The 16,642-nt window shown below is 46.8% G+C and overlaps 1 protein-coding gene across 1 annotated transcript in view; it reads right to left on the minus strand.

Moving 5' to 3' along the window:
• LOC127914346 (glutamate receptor ionotropic, NMDA 2D-like) overlaps positions 1-16,642 on the minus strand; it is a 163,110-nt gene that overhangs the window by 103,539 nt on the left and 42,929 nt on the right. The window contains exons 3-4 of the mRNA XM_052490111.1: positions 5,041-5,247; positions 1,650-1,916 (exon numbers count right to left, since the gene is read on the minus strand). Coding sequence (XP_052346071.1) covers positions 1,650-1,916; positions 5,041-5,247 — 474 coding nt within the window. The remainder of the gene's footprint in view (positions 1-1,649; positions 1,917-5,040; positions 5,248-16,642) is intronic.

The raw sequence follows: 16,642 nt of genomic DNA on the forward strand, positions 1-16,642 counted from the left end.
ACACACACACACACACACACACACACACACACACACACACACACACACACACACACACACACACACACACACACACACACATAGGTAGACAGAGCTGCAGTGGCCATGCTGAGACATTTGAGTCACTGAGACCCAGACTGAACCAACCCAACAGAGAGCAGTGTACTGTTCAGTATGTCTACAGGCAAAGATACATGCTGCGGAGAGAGGGAGAATGAAGGAGGGAGGGAGGAATTCAGCTTGAGAGACAGTTTTGAAGAGAAAGAAAAATAGAATGAAGGAGCAAAGGGAGAGAGAAAGAAAGGGCACACACTAGTCATGAAGGGAGGGAGTGATGAGAAGAACAGAGGGATGGAGGAGAGAGAGGAGAGAGAGACACAGGGACAGAGGGAGAGAGGAGAGAGGAGAGAGAGGACAGAGGGAGAGAGGAGAGAAAGGAGAGAGGGGACAGAGAGGAGAGAGAGGACAGAGGGAGAGATGAGAGAAAGGAGAGAGGACAGAGAGGAGAGAGAGACACAGGGACAGAGGGAGAGAGGAGAGAGAGGACAGAGGGAGAGAGGAGAGAAAGGAGAGAGAGGACAGAGAGGAGAGAGAGGACAGAGGGAGAGAGGAGAGAAAGGAGAGAGGACAGAGAGGAGAGAGAGACACAGGGACAGAGGGAGAGAGGAGAGAGAGGACAGAGGGAGAGAGTAGAGAAAGGAGAGAGAGGACAGAGAGGAGAGAGAGCCACAGGGACAGAGGGATAGAGGAGAGAGAGGAGAGAGAGCCACAGGGACAGAGGGATAGAGGAGAGAGAGGAGAGAGCCACAGGGACAGAGGGAGAAAGGAGAGAGAGGAGAGAGAGGAAAGAGAGGACAGAGAGGACAGAGGGAGAGAGAAAGAAAGAGGGAGAGAGGGAGAGAGGAAAGAGAGGACAGAGGGATAGAGGAGAGAGAGGAGAGAGAGGAGAGAGAAAGAAAGGGCACACACTAGTTATGGAGGGAGGGAGTGATGAGAAGAACAGAGGGATAGAGGAGAGAGAGGAGAGAGAGACACAGGGACAGAGGGAGAGAGGAGAGAGAGGAGAGAGAGCCACAGGGACAGAGGGAGAGAGGAGAGAGAGGAGAGAGAGCCACAGGGACAGAGGGATAGAGGAGAGAGAGGAGAGAAAGGAGAGAGGAGAGAGAGAGGACAGAGAGGAGAGAGAGACACAGGGACAGAGGGATAGAGGAGAGAGAGGAGAGAGAGCCACAGGGACAGAGGGATAGAGGAGAGAGAGGACAGAGGGAGAGAGGAGAGAAAGGAGAGAGAGGAGAGAGAGGACATAGAGGAGAGAGAGCCACAGGGACAGAGGGATAGAGGAGAGAGAGGAGAGAGAGCCACAGGGACAGAGGGAGAAAGGAGAGAGAGGAAACAGAGGAAAGAGAGGACAGAGAAGACAGAGGGAGAGAGAAAGAAAGGGCACACACTAGTCATGAAGGGAGGGAGTGATGAGAAGAACAGAGGGATAGAGGAGAGAGAGGAGAGAGAGCCACAGGGACAGAGGGAGAGAGGAGAGAGGAGGAGGAACCCAGCCAACCCAGCCAGCCACATGGAGTCTCATGGCCACTCAGTAACACTTCCTCCCCCTTTTCTCCACCTCCCTCCCCCCTCCCTCCCCCCTGTCTCACCTGCGCCTCGTTCTCCTTGAGCAGCCTACGCGTGCGTGCCCCTCCCGGGTCGTCCGTCACGTTCAGCATGACCACGCTCTTCTTCTCCCAGCCGATGAACGAGCCGTCCGTCAGGCCGTCCACCACCGACAGGAAGTCCTGGTAGCCATGGTGACGGGTGGACACCACTGAGAAGGTGGTCCAGTCGTACTCCTCTAGTATTTTGAAGATGACCTCCAGCTGGAGGCTGGTGGATGAGCTGAACTGGAGGAAGATGGAGCCTGACTCCTGCAGTAGGGGAGCACACCTTAAAGTTCTATAGACACAGGCAAGCACACGGGACAGAACGCTGCCAAACAGGAAGCACAACATCAGCTTTCCTGTAGGAGGTCACGTTCAGTAGAGCACCTTCTCCACTTCAAAACAGCTCAACACGTTGCTGTTGTTTTTTTATCACTGAACGGAACCCCTGTAATACCTCCGTTTCACTGCGTTTTCTCCCGTTTTACACCTTCTGAACACAACCCAGCATTGAGGATGAAGGGCTTTTCTGGGGTTCTGATTTGGTTAGGATTATGGTTAGGATTTGGGTTGGGTAAACTGATCCTACAGTGTAGATATGTGTCTATGGGTAAACTCTGCCCAGAGCCAGAAGGCAGCTTAAAGGTGTTTAGAATAAGCCTGATAAGACTGGTAAATTGATCCCAATTAATATATGAATAGCAAATATGTTAACATGCCATTTTATCACAATCCCTAACCCATTAACTATTTTTGAAGAATTCCAAACATTCATCAATCCAGATCTAGCAGGCGATTATGTCTTTAAGGTAAGGATCTACACTGCCTTCTGAAATATTAAGACCCGTTGATATTTTCCACATTTCGTTACATTACAGCTTTTTTATCAAATGGATTAAATAAAAAATGTGCCTCATCAATCTACACACATGTTTTTAGAAAAAATAAAAAACAGAAATACCTTATTCAGACCCTTCAGCTATAAGACTCAAATGTGGTATTGTGTGTAGATCGATGAGGGAAAAAACCTATTTCATCCATTATAAAATAAGGCTGTAACATGTCAAAATGTGGAAAACGTCAAGGGCTCTGAATACTCTCCAAATGCACTGTATTCCTGCAACTTCTATTCGGAGTTTAGAGAGCAGTTAAAGGGTGGCAGGGTAGCCTAGTGGTTAGAGCGTTGGACTAGTAACCGGAAGGTTGCAAGTTCAAACCTCCGAGCTGACAAGGTTGTTCTGCCCCTGAACAGGCAGTTAACCCACCGTTCCTAGGCAGTCATTGAAAGTAAGGATTTGTTCTTATCTGACTTGCCTAGTTAAATAAAGGTTAAAAAAAGGAAAGCAGGCCATCTCTACAAAGAACTACAACTCCCATGACTATCCTGTGTGTGTTCAGGGTGAGGTGGCATACTGGGGGTTGAAGTTTTCATGGGACTGCAGGCTACAGAATATGATTGTTGAGTGAAGTCTCCAATGACCGCTGGAGCTAGTCTTTTCCACAGATTTGGATTACATTTAGATGGGAGTGTGTGTGTGTGTGTGTGTGTGTGTGTGTGTGTGTGTGTGTGTGTGGGGGGGGGGGCTCAAAGGGTCTTCTAAGGTAGCTCATCAAAGATGTTTAAATGCATTCCTCAGGAGTAAAACAGTTATTTGTGAAAACAAATGTATTGGTGTTGTTTTTTCTAGCTACAAAACCAACCCTATACCCCAACACCAACTCTATACCCCAACCCCCATACAGCAACCCAACCCCTATACCCCAACACCAACCGTATACCCCAACCCCTATACCCCAACACCAACCCTATATCCCAACACCAACCCCTATACCCCAACCACTATACCTCAACCTAACCCAACCCCTATACCAACCCTATATCCCAACACCAACCCTATATCCCAACACCAACCCGTATACCCCAATACCAACCCCAATACCCCAAAACCAACCCAACACCAACACCAAAACCAACCCTATACACCAACACCAACCCAACCCGTACACCCCAACCCCCATACAGCAACCCAACCCCTATACCCCAACCCCAACCCAATCCCTATACCCCAACACCAACCGTATACCTCAATCTATCCTCAAACCCTATACCAAACCCAACCCCTATACCCAGAACCAACAGAAACCCTATACCCCAACATAAACACCAACCCTATACCTCAACCTAACCCCAACCCAACCCCTATATCCATACCCAACTCTTAGAAAAAAAGGGTTCCAAAAGGGTTCTTCGGCTGACCCCATAGAATAACCCTTTTTGGTTCCAGGTAGAACTATTTTTGGTTCCAGGTAGAACTCTTTTGGATTCCCTCTGTGGAAAGGGTTCTAAATTGAACTCTTAGGGGTTCTACCTGGAACCCTTTCTTCAAAGGGTTCTCCAATGGGGACAGATGAAAACCACTTATAGATAGCACCTTTTTTTCTGAGAGTGTTTACCCCAACACCAACCCCTATACCCCAACACCAACCCCCACACCCATACCTAATCCCTATCCCAGCCCAGACCCCTGTCCTCCCTCCAGCAGCTACCAATCATCATTCTGAGCATTCCTCATCCCCGTATCCATTCCAGGATTATGGTCAATTCTCAGTCACTTCAAGAGATAAATTGAAATACAGTTCTGGAATACTGTTCAAGTACTTCATGAATTGACTGAATTGAAATTGATTATTTAACCTCCCCATCCATCCAGTTCTAACCAGTCTAAATGAGAGATGGAGGGGGGAGAGAGAGATGGAGGGGAGATAGAGATGAAGGGCAGGGGAAAGAGAGATGGAGGGGAGGGGAGGGGAGAGAGAGAGATGGAGGGGAGAGAGAGAGATGGAGGGGAGAGAGAGATGGAGGGGAGAGTGAGATGGCGGGGAGAGTGAGATATGTAGGAAGAGAGTTGGAGGGGAGATAGGGATGGAGGGCAGGGGAGAGAGAGATGGAGGGGAGGGGAGAGAGAGAGATGGAGGGGAGAGAGAGATGGAGGCGAGAGTGAGAAGGAGGGGAGAGTGAGATATGTAGGAAGAGAGATGGAGGGGAGATAGGGATGGAGGGCAGGGGAGAGAGAGATGGAGGGGAGGGGAGAGAGAGAGATGGAGGGGAGAGAGAGATGGAGGGGAGAGTGAGAAGGAGGAGAGAGTGAGATGTGTATGAAGAGAGATGGAGGGGAGATAGAGATGAAGGGGAGAGAAAGAGAGGTAGAGTGAGATACGGGTGTAAGGTCTGTGAAGCCTGCTGAGTGAGACCAGGTGACAGGATCATCCACTTAATCCTACCAGATCTCTCTCTCTCTCTCTCTCGCTCTCTCTCTCTCTCTCTCTCTCTCTCTCTCTCTCTCTCTCTCTCTCTCTCTCTCTCTCCACCCCCCCCCACCCACCTCCATACCTGTTGCATCCTCCCCAGCCCTGCTCCTCCTCCTACAGCCACTATGGGTAGTCCAGTCTGAGCAGAGACAAACTCTAGCATGGGGGCCAGGGGTCCCCAGGCGGTTGGTGGTGGCCTCTCCTCCTCGTAGACCAGGCCCTGTAGGGGCCTCGCTGACAGCAGGTCACACAGCTGGGACAGCAGAGTCTTAGGACTACTGTCATTCACCTACAGAGGAAGTCATGACAGGGATAGGTTAGCTGCATTAAACACAGACTACAACATGATCTGAGGACTACTGTCATTCACCTGAAGAGGAAGTCATGACAGGGATAGGTTAGCTGCATTACACACAGACTACAACATGATCTGAGGACTACAGCCATTCACCTGAAGAGGAAGTCATGACAGGGATAGGTTAGCTGCATTACACACAGACTACAACATGATCTGAGGACTACTGTAATTCACCTGAAGAGGAAGTCATGACAGGGATAGGTTAGCTGCATTACACACAGACTACAACATGATCTGAGGACTACAGCCATTCACCTGAAGAGGAAGTCATGACAGGGATAGGTTAGCTGCATTACACACAGACTACAACATGATCTGAGGACTACAGCCATTCACCTGAAGAGGAAGTCATGACAGGGATAGGTTAGCTGCATTACACACAGACTACAACATGATCTGAGGACTACAGCCATTCACCTACAGAGGAAGTCATGACAGGGATAGGTTAGCTGCATTACACACAGACTACAACATGATCTGAGGACTACTGTAATTCACCTGAAGAGGAAGTCATGACAGGGATAGGTTAGCTGCATTACACACAGACTACAACATGATCTGAGGACTACAGCCATTCACCTACAGAGGAAGTCATGACAGGGATAGGTTAGCTGCATTACACACAGACTACAACATGATCTGAGGACTACAGCCATTCACCTACAGAGGAAGTCATGACAGGGATAGGTTAGCTGCATTACACACAGACTACAACATGATCTGAGGACACATTCACCTACAGAGGACACATGATCTGAGGACTACTGTCATTCACCTACAGAGGACACATGATCTGAGGACTACTGTCATTCACCTACAGAGGACACATGATCTGAGGACTACTGTCATTCACCTACAGAGGACACATGATCTGAGGACTACTGCCATTCACCTACAGAGGACACATGACCTGAGGACTACAGCCATTCACCTACAGAGGACACATGATCTGAGGACTACTGTCATTCACCTACAGAGGACACATGATCTGAGGACTACTGTCATTCACCTACAGAGGACACATGATCTGAGGACTACTGCCATTCACCTACAGAGGACACATGACCTGAGGACTACAGCCATTCACCTACAGAGGACACATGATCTGAGGACTACAGCCATTCACCTACAGAGGACACATGATCTGAGGACTACAGCCATTCACCTACAGAGGACACATGATCTGAGGACTACTGTCATTCACCTACAGAGGACAAATGACCTGAGGACTACTGTCATTCCCCTACAGAGGACACATGATCTGAGGACTACAGCCATTCACCTACAGAGGACACATGATCTGAGGACTACAGCCATTCACCTACAGAGGACACATGATCTGAGGACTACTGTCATTCACCTACAGAGGACACATGATCTGAGGACTACAGCCATTCACCTACAGAGGACACATGATCTGAGGACTACAGCCATTCACCTACAGAGGACACATGATCTGAGGACTACAACCATTCACCTACAGAGGACACATGATCTGAGGACTACAGCCATTCACCTACAGAGGACACATGATCTGATTGGCTGAGTAGGTGGGGCGGGGCAGAATGTGGGTGGATTTTTTCCAAATTCAACAGACATGCATTACATTAACCAGCCTGATAATAGTTCATTTCCAATTCGATTCATTTCTCTAAACTCTGAATAAAATAGGAATGGAGTTATAGGCCTACTCAGGCTGGTTATAGGAAGACTATCACATTAGACCAACACCGTAGTAGACCAGGCTGGTTATAGGAAGACTTTTCACATTAGGCCTACATCATGGTCGACCAGGCTGGTTATAGGAAGACTATCACATTAGACCTACTCCGTGGTCGACCAGGCTGGTTATAGGAAGACTATCACATTAGACCAACACCGTGGTAGACCAGGCTGGTTATAGGAAGACTATCACATTAGACCAAGACCGTGGTAGACCAGGCTGGTTATCGGAAGACTATCACAATAGACCTAGACCATGGTAGACCAGGCTGGTTATAGGAAGACTATGACATTAGACCTAGACCGTGGTCGACCAGGCTGGTTATAGGAAGACTATCACATTAGACCAACACCGTGGTAGACCAGGCTGGTTATAGGAAGACTATCACATTAGACCAAGACCGTGGTAGACCAGGCTGGTTATCGGAAGACTATGACATTAGACCAACACCGTGGTAGTCCAGGCTGGTTATAGGAAGACTATGACATTAGACCTAGACCGTGGTCGACCAGGCTGGTTATAGGAAGACTATCACATTAGACCAACACCGTGGTAGACCAGGCTGGTTATAGGAAGACTATCACATTAGACCTAGACCGTGGTAGACCAGGCTGGTTATAGGAAGACTATCACATTAGACCTACACCGTGGTAGACCAGGCTGGTTATCGGAAGACTATCACATTAGACCTACACTGTGGTAGACCAGGCTGGTTATAGGAAGACTTTTCACATTAGGCCTACATCATGGTCGACCAGGCTGGTTATAGGAAGACTATCACATTAGACCTACTCCGTGGTCGACCAGGCTGGTTATAGGAAGACTATCACATTAGACCAACACCGTGGTAGACCAGGCTGGTTATAGGAAGACTATCACATTAGACCAACACCGTGGTAGACCAGGCTGGTTATAGGAAGACTATCACATTAGACCAACACCGTGGTAGACCAGGCTGGTTATAGGAAGACTATCACATTAGACCAACACCGTGGTAGACCAGGCTGGTTATAGGAAGACTTTCACATTAGACCAAGACCGTGGTAGACCAGGCTGGTTATCGGAAGACTATCACATTAGACCTAGACCGTGGTAGACCAGGCTGGTTATAGGAAGACTATCACATTAGACCTACACTGTGGTAGACCAGGCTGGTTATAGGAAGACTATCACATTAGACCTACTCCGTGGTCGACCAGGCTGGTTATAGGAAGACTATCACATTAGACCTACTCCGTGGTCGACCAGGCTGGTTATAGGAAGACTATCACATTAGACCAACACCGTGGTAGACCAGGCTGGTTATAGGAAGACTATCACATTAGACCAACACCGTGGTAGACCAGGCTGGTTATAGGAAGACTATCACATTAGACCAACACCGTGGAAGACCAGGCTGGTTATAGGAAGAATATCACATTAGACCAACACCGTGGTAGACCAGGCTGGTTATAGGAAGACTTTCACATTAGACCAAGACCGTGGTAGACCAGGCTGGTTATCGGAAGACTATGACATTAGACCAACACCGTGGTAGACCAGGCTGGTTATAGGAAGACTATGACATTAGACCTAGACCGTGGTCGACCAGGCTGGTTATAGGAAGACTATCACATTAGACCAACACCGTGGTAGACCAGGCTGGTTATAGGAAGACTATCACATTAGACCTAGACCGTGGTAGACCAGGCTGGTTATAGGAAGACTATCACATTAGACCTACACTGTGGTAGACCAGGCTGGTTATAGGAAGACTATCACATTAGACCTAGACCGTGGTAGACCAGGCTGGTTATAGGAAGACTATCACATTAGACCTACACTGTGGTAGACCAGGCTGGTTATAGGAAGACTATCACATTAGACCTACACTGTGGTAGACCAGGCTGGTTATCGGAAGACTATCACATTAGACCAACACCGTGGTAGACCAGGCTGGTTATCGGAAGACTATCACATTAGACCTAGACCGTGTTCGACCAGGCTGGTTATAGGAAGACTATCACATTAGACCTACACCGTGGTAGACCAGGCTGGTTATAGGAAGACTATCACATTAGACCAACACCGTGGTAGAACCAGGCTGGTTATCGGAAGACTATCACTGTGTGGTCCTTCTGTAGCTCAGTTGGTAGAGCATGGCGCTTGTAACGCCAGGGTAGTGGGTTCGATCCCCGGGACCACCCATACGTAGAATGTATGCACACATGACTGTAAGTCGCTTTGGATAAAAGCGTCTGCTAAATGGCATATATTATTATATTATATTATATCACATTAGACCAACACCGTGGTAGACCAGGCTGGTTATAGGAAGACTATCACATTAGACCTACACCGTGGTAGACCAGGCTGGTTATAGGAAGACTATCACATTAGACCTAGACCGTGGTAGACCAGGCTGGTTATCGGAAGACTATCACATTAGACCTACACCGTGGTAGACCAGGCTGGTTATCGGAAGACTATCACATTAGACCAACACCGTGGTAGACCAGGCTGGTTATCGGAAGACTATCACATTAGACCAACACCATGGTAGACCAGGCTGGTTATAGGAAGACTATCACATTAGACCAACCCCGTGGTAGACCAGGCTGGTTATAGGAAGACTATCACATTAGACCTACACCGTGGTAGACCAGGCTGGTTATAGGAAGACTATCACATTAGACCAACCCCGTGGTAGACCAGGCTGGTTATAGGAAGACTATCACATTAGACCTACACCATGGTAGACCAGGCTGGTTATAGGAAGACTATCACATTAGACCAACACCGTGGTAGACCAGGCTGGTTATCGGAAGAATATGACATTAGACCTAGACCGTGGTCGACCAGGCTGGTTATAGGAAGACTATCACATTAGACCAACACCGTGGTAGACCAGGCTGGTTATAGGAAGACTATCACATTAGACCTACACCGTGGTAGACCAGGCTGGTTATAGGAAGACTTTTCACATTAGACCTAGACCGTGGTAGACCAGGCAGGTTATAGGAAGACTATCACATGAGACCTACACAGTGGTAGACCAGGCTGGTTATAGGAAGACTATCACATTAGACCTACACTGTGGTAGACCAGGCTGGTTATAGGAAGACTTTCACATTAGACCTACACTGTGGTAGACCAGGCTGGTTATAGGAAGATTATCACATTAGACATACACCGTGGTAGACCAGGCTGGTTATAGGAAGACTATCACATTAGACCTACACTGTGGTAGACCAGGCTGGTTATAGGAAGACTATCACATTAGACCAACACTGTGGTAGACCAGGCTGGTTATAGGAAGACTATCACATTAGACCAACACCGTGGTAGACCAGGCTGGTTATCGGAAGACTATCACATTAGACCAACACCGTGGTAGACCAGGCTGGTTATCGGAAGACTATCACATTAGACCTACACCGTGGTAGACCAGGCTGGTTATAGGAAGACTATCACATTAGACCAACACCGTGGTAGACCAGGCTGGTTATCGGAAGACTATCACATTAGACCAACCCCGTGGTAGACCAGGCTGGTTATCGGAAGACTATGACATTAGACCAACACCGTAGACCGTGGTAGACCAGGCTGGTTATAGGAAGACTATCACATTAGACCTACACCGTGGTAGACCAGGCTGGTTATAGGAAGACTATCACATTAGACCTAGACCGTGGTAGACCAGGCTGGTTATAGGAAGACTATCACATTAGACCTACACTGTGGTAGACCAGGCTGGTTATAGGAAGACTATCACATTAGACCTACACTGTGGTAGACCAGGCTGGTTATAGGAAGACTATCACATTAGACCTACACTGTGGTAGACCAGGCTGGTTATCGGAAGACTATCACATTAGACCAACACCGTGGTAGACCAGGCTGGTTATCGGAAGACTATCACATTAGACCTAGACCGTGTTCGACCAGGCTGGTTATAGGAAGACTATCACATTAGACCTACACCGTGGTAGAACCAGGCTGGTTATCGGAAGACTATCACTGTGTGGTCCTTCTGTAGCTCAGTTGGTAGAGCATGGCGCTTGTAACGCCAGGGTAGTGGGTTCGATCCCCGGGACCACCCATACGTAGAATGTATGCACACATGACTGTAAGTCGCTTTGGATAAAAGCGTCTGCTAAATGGCATATATTATTATATTATATTATATCACATTAGACCAACACCGTGGTAGACCAGGCTGGTTATAGGAAGACTATCACATTAGACCTACACCGTGGTAGACCAGGCTGGTTATAGGAAGACTATCACATTAGACCTAGACCGTGGTAGACCAGGCTGGTTATCGGAAGACTATCACATTAGACCTACACCGTGGTAGACCAGGCTGGTTATCGGAAGACTATCACATTAGACCAACACCGTGGTAGACCAGGCTGGTTATCGGAAGACTATCACATTAGACCAACACCATGGTAGACCAGGCTGGTTATAGGAAGAATATCACATTAGACCAACCCCGTGGTAGACCAGGCTGGTTATAGGAAGACTATCACATTAGACCTACACCGTGGTAGACCAGGCTGGTTATAGGAAGACTTTCACATTAGACCAACCCCGTGGTAGACCAGGCTGGTTATAGGAAGACTATCACATTAGACCTACACCATGGTAGACCAGGCTGGTTATAGGAAGACTATCACATTAGACCAACACCGTGGTAGACCAGGCTGGTTATCGGAAGAATATGACATTAGACCTAGACCGTGGTCGACCAGGCTGGTTATAGGAAGACTATCACATTAGACCAACACCGTGGTAGACCAGGCTGGTTATAGGAAGACTATCACATTAGACCTACACCGTGGTAGACCAGGCTGGTTATAGGAAGAATATCACATTAGACCTAGACCGTGGTAGACCAGGCAGGTTATAGGAAGACTATCACATGAGACCTACACAGTGGTAGACCAGGCTGGTTATAGGAAGACTATCACATTAGACCTACACTGTGGTAGACCAGGCTGGTTATAGGAAGACTTTCACATTAGACCTACACTGTGGTAGACCAGGCTGGTTATAGGAAGATTATCACATTAGACATACACCGTGGTAGACCAGGCTGGTTATAGGAAGACTATCACATTAGACCTACACTGTGGTAGACCAGCCTGGTTATAGGAAGACTATCACATTAGACCAACACTGTGGTAGACCAGGCTGGTTATAGGAAGACTATCACATTAGACCAACACCGTGGTAGACCAGGCTGGTTATCGGAAGACTATCACATTAGACCAACACCGTGGTAGACCAGGCTGGTTATCGGAAGACTATCACATTAGACCTAGACCGTGGTAGACCAGGCTGGTTATAGGAAGACTATCACATTAGACCAACACCGTGGTAGACCAGGCTGGTTATCGGAAGACTATCACATTAGACCAACCCCGTGGTAGACCAGGCAGGTTATAGGAAGACTATCACATTAGACCTACACCGTGGTAGACCAGGCTGGTTATCGGAAGACTATCACATTAGACCTACACTGTGGTAGACCAGGCTGGTTATAGGAAGACTTTTCACATTAGGCCTACATCATGGTCGACCAGGCTGGTTATAGGAAGACTATCACATTAGACCTACACCGTGGTAGACCAGGCTGGTTATCGGAAGACTATCACATTAGACCTACACTGTGGTAGACCAGGCTGGTTATAGGAAGACTTTTCACATTAGGCCTACATCATGGTCGACCAGGCTGGTTATAGGAAGACTATCACATTAGACCTACTCCGTGGTCGACCAGGCTGGTTATAGGAAGACTATCACATTAGACCAACACCGTGGTAGACCAGGCTGGTTATAGGAAGACTTTCACATTAGACCAAGACCGTGGTAGACCAGGCTGGTTATCGGAAGACTATGACATTAGACCAACACCGTGGTAGACCAGGCTGGTTATAGGAAGACTATCACATTAGACCTAGACCGTGGTCGACCAGGCTGGTTATAGGAAGACTATCACATTAGACCAACACCGTGGTAGACCAGGCTGGTTATAGGAAGACTATCACATTAGACCAACACCGTGGTAGACCAGGCTGGTTATCGGAAGACTATGACATTAGACCAACACCGTGGTAGACCAGGCTGGTTATAGGAAGACTATGACATTAGACCTAGACCGTGGTCGACCAGGCTGGTTATAGGAAGACTATCACATTAGACCAACACCGTGGTAGACCAGGCTGGTTATAGGAAGACTATCACATTAGACCTAGACCGTGGTAGACCAGGCTGGTTATAGGAAGACTATCACATTAGACCTACACTGTGGTAGACCAGGCTGGTTATCGGAAGACTATCACATTAGACCTACACTGTGGTAGACCAGGCTGGTTATAGGAAGACTTTTCACATTAGGCCTACATCATGGTCGACCAGGCTGGTTATAGGAAGACTATCACATTAGACCTACTCCGTGGTCGACCAGGCTGGTTATAGGAAGACTATCACATTAGACCAACACCGTGGTAGACCAGGCTGGTTATAGGAAGACTATCACATTAGACCAACACCGTGGTAGACCAGGCTGGTTATAGGAAGACTATCACATTAGACCAACACCGTGGTAGACCAGGCTGGTTATAGGAAGACTATCACATTAGACCAACACCGTGGTAGACCAGGCTGGTTATAGGAAGACTATGACATTAGACCAACACCGTGGTAGACCAGGCTGGTTATAGGAAGACTATCACATTAGACCTAGACCGTGGTCGACCAGGCTGGTTATAGGAAGACTATCACATTAGACCAACACCGTGGTAGACCAGGCTGGTTATAGGAAGACTATCACATTAGACCTACACCGTGGTAGACCAGGCTGGTTATAGGAAGACTATCACATTAGACCTAGACCGTGGTAGACCAGGCTGGTTATAGGAAGACTATCACATTAGACCTACACTGTGGTAGACCAGGCTGGTTATAGGAAGACTATCACATTAGACCAACACCGTGGTAGAACCAGGCTGGTTATCGGAAGACTATCACTGTGTGGTCCTTCTGTAGCTCAGTTGGTAGAGCATGGCGCTTGTAACGCCAGGGTAGTGGGTTCGATCCCCGGGACCACCCATACGTAGAATGTATGCACACATGACTGTAAGTCGCTTTGGATAAAAGCGTCTGCTAAATGGCATATATTATTATATTATATTATATCACATTAGACCAACACCGTGGTAGACCAGGCTGGTTATAGGAAGACTATCACATTAGACCAACACCGTGGTAGACCAGGCTGGTTATAGGAAGACTATCACATTAGACCAACACCGTGGTAGACCAGGCTGGTTATCGGAAGAATATGACATTAGACCTAGACCGTGGTCGACCAGGCTGGTTATAGGAAGACTATCACATGAGACCTACACAGTGGTAGACCAGGCTGGTTATAGGAAGACTATCACATTAGACCTACACTGTGGTAGACCAGGCTGGTTATAGGAAGACTTTCACATTAGACCTACACTGTGGTAGACCAGGCTGGTTATAGGAAGATTATCACATTAGACATACACCGTGGTAGACCAGGCTGGTTATAGGAAGACTATCACATTAGACCTACACTGTGGTAGACCAGGCTGGTTATAGGAAGACTATCACATTAGACCAACACCGTGGTAGACCAGGCTGGTTATAGGAAGACTATCACATTAGACCAACACCGTGGTAGACCAGGCTGGTTATCGGAAGACTATCACATTAGACCAACCCCGTGGTAGACCAGGCTGGTTATCGGAAGACTATCACATTAGACCTAGACCGTGGTAGACCAGGCTGGTTATAGGAAGACTATCACATTAGACCAACACCGTGGTAGACCAGGCTGGTTATCGGAAGACTATCACATTAGACCTACACTGTGGTAGACCAGGCTGGTTATAGGAAGACTATCACATTAGACCTACACCGTGGCCATCAGTTACATAGAGTTTAATGACAAGGCTATCAATTACATAGAGTTTAATGACAATGCTATCGGTTAGATAGAGTTTAATGACAAGGCTATCAATTACATAGAGTTTAATGACAATGCTATCGGTTACATAGAGTTTAATGACAAGGCTATCAATTACATAGAGTTTAATGACAATGCTATCGGTTAGATAGAGTTTAATGACAAGGCTATCGGTTACATAGAGTTTAATGACAAGGCTATCGGTTAGATAGAGTTTAATGACAAGGCTATCGGATACATAGAGTTTAATGACAAGGCTATTGGTTACATAGAGTTTAATGACAAGGCCATCAGTTACATAGAGTTTAATGACAAGGCTATCGGTTACATAGAGTTTAATGACAAGGCCATCAGTTACATAGAGTTTAATGACAAGGCTATCGGTTACATAGAGTTTAATGACAAGGCTATTGGTTACATAGAGTTTAATGACAAGGCTATCGGTTACATAGAGTTTAATGACAATGCTATTGGTTACATAGAGTTTAATGACAAGGCTATCCTTTAGATAGAGTTTAATGACAAGGCTATCGGTTACATAGAGTTTAATGACAAGGCTTTCGGTTAAATAGATTTAATGACAAGGCTATCGGTTATATAGAGTTTAATGACAAGGCTATCGGTTACATAGAGTTTAATGACACGGCTATCGGTTAGATAGAGTTTAATGACATGGCTATCGGTTAGATAGAGTTTAATGACAAGGCTATCGGTTACATAGAGTTTAATGACACGGCTATCGGTTAGATAGAGTTTAATGACAAGGCTATCGGTTAGATAGAGTTTAATGACATGGCTATCGGTTACATAGAGTTTAATGACATGGCTATCGGTTAGATAGAGTTTAATGACAAGGCTATCGGTTAGATAGAGTTTAATGACAAGGCTATCGGTTAGATAGAGTTTAATGACAAGGCTATCGGTTACATAGAGTTTAATGACATGGCTATCGGTTAGATAGAGTTTAATGACAAGGCTATCGGTTAGATAGAGTTTAATGACAAGGCTATCGGTTACATAGAGTTTAATGACAAGGCTATCGGTTACATAGAGTTTAATGACAAGGCTTTCGGTTAAATAGATTTAATGACAAGGCTATCGGTTAGGTAGATTTCATTGACAAGGCTATCGGTTACATAGAGTTTAATGACAAGGCTATCGTTTACATAGAGTTTAATGACAAGGCTATCGGTTACATAAAGTTCATGACGTCTCTTCACCTTACAGGTTAGCACTGTGGCTCCTATTAGTCCTAGATCTATAGTACTGACAGTATGACATAGAGTTGGATATAACATGTGTCTCAGATAAGGATTGGGCCCTAGATGAATGTAATCCATTATTCCATTACTATGATGACTCTAAACCCTAAACAAGCCAGCTCTGACCCTTGAATCCATCACTGTCTTCCTTCCTATTCCACCCTCCCTGTATTCCCTGGACCCCCCCACCACCACCACCACCACAACATCCCTACATTTTCCCCTTATAATAATCATAATACATGGTACTTATATTTGGCCCAATCCATTAGTGTCAGGTTAAGGTTCAGGCTGTAATGAATGGATCCATTATCACCATTACTACTATTACCCCCCAGAACAGCACAGTCTGGTCTC

Source organism: Oncorhynchus keta, chromosome 31 (genome assembly GCF_023373465.1).
Source record: "Oncorhynchus keta strain PuntledgeMale-10-30-2019 chromosome 31, Oket_V2, whole genome shotgun sequence".
NCBI lineage: Eukaryota > Metazoa > Chordata > Actinopteri > Salmoniformes > Salmonidae > Oncorhynchus > Oncorhynchus keta.